The sequence below is a fragment of the Sinocyclocheilus anshuiensis genome, unplaced genomic scaffold, assembly GCF_001515605.1.
Source record: "Sinocyclocheilus anshuiensis isolate Anshui unplaced genomic scaffold, SAMN03320099.WGS_v1.1 scaffold773, whole genome shotgun sequence".
NCBI lineage: Eukaryota > Metazoa > Chordata > Actinopteri > Cypriniformes > Cyprinidae > Sinocyclocheilus > Sinocyclocheilus anshuiensis.
The window spans coordinates 1,004,844-1,008,911 of record NW_015539930.1 but is presented as its reverse complement, the minus strand read 5'-3'; the positions used below and the strand labels follow the sequence as shown (position 1 = coordinate 1,008,911).

General features: G+C 35.2%; 1 protein-coding gene across 1 annotated transcript in view; it reads right to left on the bottom strand.

The window, feature by feature from the left end:
* LOC107686817 (matrix metalloproteinase-15-like) overlaps positions 1-4,068 on the bottom strand; it is a 48,002-nt gene that overhangs the window by 12,125 nt on the left and 31,809 nt on the right. The window contains exons 6-7 of the mRNA XM_016483944.1: positions 3,858-4,019; positions 1,886-2,112 (exon numbers count right to left, since the gene is read on the bottom strand). Coding sequence (XP_016339430.1) covers positions 1,886-2,112; positions 3,858-4,019 — 389 coding nt within the window. The remainder of the gene's footprint in view (positions 1-1,885; positions 2,113-3,857; positions 4,020-4,068) is intronic.

Sequence of the window (4,068 nt, the reverse complement as noted above, 5' to 3'; positions counted from 1 at the left end):
CAGGAAACACATCACACATCATCAGACATAAACATATTATTTGTGAATATATATTGCCCCGATACTTTAAATGATTTTCAATGATTGTCTTATGAATTGTCTGTGTAAGTCTGCGTTTCCTCTGTTAATAGAGAAAGGAAGGGAGGGAAGCAGATGGTCAAAAAGTCATGTGGTGGTCACGTATAGATTGAATCACGTTATCACTGTTCCTTAGGTCTGTTGTTTTGCAAGCCTGAGGGTGTGATTAAATTACTGTCCTTTTCCTGTTGAATGTAATAGTTCATTCATTTATGGTCACAAGACATCGTGGTTTCTATATGTTGTGAACGAACTTTCCAGTCCTGAGACAAAGAAAGCTTTGTTGTCTCCTGATTGAATTAGTTTAGATCTCATGACGAGTTGATTCAGTGGCATATCAGAGAGTGTCCGTTCATGATAGAAATCCCTACAACATGTACATACACTCATTGTATCATTTACACTTCAGGCTTTCCACCAGGACCTTCAGTACGTTCCAAACCAAGCCCAGATTAAAACCAGAGCCGAGTCTGCGGACAACACAATCTAAATTTATCCTGCTTTCTCCCTACACACTCCTCAACCCCAACACCTCATCACAAACACACATGGCACCCATCACAAACACACACACACACACACACACACACACACACACACACACACCTTGTTCTCACATGGAGGAACACAATCCTGTATGAGGAAACTTGTAGGGCTGTTACATGGGGAATGGCCTTATTTCAGAAACCTGCCTTTTTAAGCATGGGAAGTGCAGATTACTGTTGGGTGGTCCTTCACTCAAGGGTGTCTGATTGTTGTCCAATGGGTAACTTAACTACTGTGGTCAGTTAAACAGTAACACCGGTAACAAAAACGTGAATATTTGCCAACAAACTGTGCTCGTCCAGTAAATTCTGCCTCTGGCTCACCACATCTACAAATACGATGGCTAAAAATTATTTGTACTGAATTATAATGTTTTAATCATGTAAATTATAATAAAATTTAAATATAAAATTAACAACCTCTATAAATAACAAATATAAAAAATAAATAATTATGTATAAATTATATATATATAATAAAAATAAAATAATAATAACAATAATAATTATTATTATTAAATAAAAAAATATTTTAGAATAAAAAAATGTTTTAAAATTTTGTAGTAAACACAAATGTAAAATTCACAATTTATTCATTAGTCAAAACAACCCACTCCCAAGTGTCCATGCTATTTTGGTGCCTAAATATCTATCTGCAGTAAGGTTAATTATGACGCTGACATATCTGCTCAATGACATCATGAGGATTTTTAAAATAACCTAGTGTAGTATGTTTTGTCAAGCATTTCCAAATACAAACGTCTTTTCATTCTTTTAGATACTGTACATTCCTTCTAATTTCTCTAACAGCAAACCCTTTTCATCTAATGAAAATAAAGTGAAAGATCAACTCCAGACTTCAAATAGACGTCTCCTTTCCTCTTTATGGAGCTCTGCCCCATAACAAAGATCAGCACTGGGGTTTTTACGGCCGATTGCCTAACAAAGCATGATTGAGAGCAGGCCGACCTCAGCAGGACTCCACCTGCATGTCAGGTCTTTCACCTGGAACCTTGCACTGTTATTGTTTCAGCGCTTGACCTGATCTGATTCAGAAAGCTGAGTGAATCTCACGAAGCCTGTCAAAAACATGCCTGGGACATATTTAATCCAATGGGGGAAAAAAAAAATTTTTTGAATAAAGAAAATGCAATTTTAGACTTTTTAGTGGTTTTATTACTATAAAGATTTTTTCAAATGTAATTCTTATTACCATAACACAGAAAAAAAAACCTTGTGGATTTGCAGGGTCTTTAGCTTACCTTAAAAACAAACATTTCTCCCCTAAGCATGGTGACTGTGTCAAAATTGCCCTCACAGATGTTGGGGCCGTAGTGTTCTGGGCGATCGGTACTGCGAGGCCTGTCCGGCCGGCGAGGGGGCACTCCGGGAGGGTTCTTCGGAGGATGGGGTGCCCTGGGGTCTGGATGGGCTGGTCGCTGGGGGGTCACAGTGGGGAGAGCCTGAGTGGGAGAACTGCTAGGGGGTCCTGCAAGAAACCAACAAATACAAATTACTTACAGAATTTGTAAAAAAATAATAGGATAGCATTGTGGCAACCTCTTAGTTCAGTCTATGATAAATATAATATGGAGAACTCAATTTTATGCGAATTTTACAAAACATCAAGAACACGTCCAGGTCACATTTCATCCCATAAAATATATTTTAATTAAAATAAATGAAGCATATTTGCTGACCATAATAATAATTTGTGACATTATTTCCTCTTACAGTTGTCATAAATAGTAATATTTATTCATACCATTTTTAAACAACACGGTAGTATTTGTTGTACTGTCTTATTACAAAAAATATTACAGTCATTAGTTCATGCAATGCATAATGATAATATAGAGACACACCACTTGAGAATTAAAGGGGGAAAAAAAACAAAAAGTAACCATTACGATAATGAGAATTTGGGGAAAAATTGTCACGAAAACAAATGTCACAAAACGTTAAATCCTATTGGTCCAAAAACTAGGCTTAATTTTCTGCATGCAAAATAGAAAATATTTTCTTCTACTTTTAATGTATGAGCAATAAGTGATGCTGGCCTTCGCAAACTCCAAAAATAAATGAAATGATTAATGAATTTGCCATGACATAACCAAAATAACGTTCTTCTAGCCACAGCTGAATCTCCCTCATGCAAAACTAAAACAAACATTTCTAAAGTCCACAAAGACCAGAGTATTTCAAAGAAACATGGCCTGGTCAAATGCAAAGTAAACCAACTTAATGCAAAAAAACTAATATTAGAAACCTTACACCATACGCTTGAACCACACTTAAACTACTTACTGTAAACAAACCAAAAAAAAAAAACTTTTACAACACCATGTTGGTCACAAAACTTAATCTAAAGCTGTAAATCTATAAAGTGCCTATAAACATTTTCTGCACTTCTTCCTCAAAGGAGAACAACAGATAACAGGATCCGGAAATGAAATGCATCAGACCTGAAAAAATGTTGCACATTGTCTCAATGCACTGACCGCTATGCCATAACGTCAACTAAACACTTGTTCTGTTTTAAACTGCACACTTGATGAGTATGGAAGATAATAAATAAATAAATACATTTGCAATTCAGACCTTTTCCCTTACAATTCTGAGTTTATATCTCACAATTTAGACATATTCCCCCCTCACAATTCTGACTTGCACAAAATCATATAAACTCCTAAACACACAATTGAGAGAAAAAAAAAAGGCTTGTTTCCACCATAGGAATAACAAAGGAAATTCAAATTTTTTCTCTCACAAATTCCAACTTTTTTTAATTTCTCATAATTTAGACTTTTTTTTTCCTCAGAATTCCAAGGTTATAAAACATTTAAAGAGGTAATTGCAACTTTCTCACAGTTCTGACTTTTTTCTTTCAATTCTGATAACAATTTTGAGGGAAATTGTCAAAGTCGCAATTACCTCTTTTTTATTTTTTATTCCTTGGTGGAAAAAAGCTTTTTTTCTATTTGAGTTTATGAGTGAGAATTGCAAGAAAATAAGTATTGAATTTGTGATATATATATAAAATTGCAATTCTGAGAAAAACTTTTATTCTCAGAAATGATAGTTTATATCTTGCAGATTTTCAAGAAAAAATTGTGGGATAAAAAGTCGCAATTACTTATATATATATATATATATATATTATTATTTTTTTTTAATTCCGTGATGGAAATCTGTTTCCATGCCATGTTTAAGACATCACAGGTGTCAGGTTACCGTAAATCTGCTGGACCCCACGGAGATCATCCTCAGGCAGCTCAAAGTTTTCAGTGTCCATCCACTGGTAGAAAGGAGCCATAATAGCCAAAGGATTATTGGAGTGTTCCAGTCCAAGGGCGTGGCCCAGCTCATGTACGGCTACCAGGAACAGATCATTACCTACGGGGAGACACATATTAAATATCACAGGCTGTGGTATAAGAGAGAT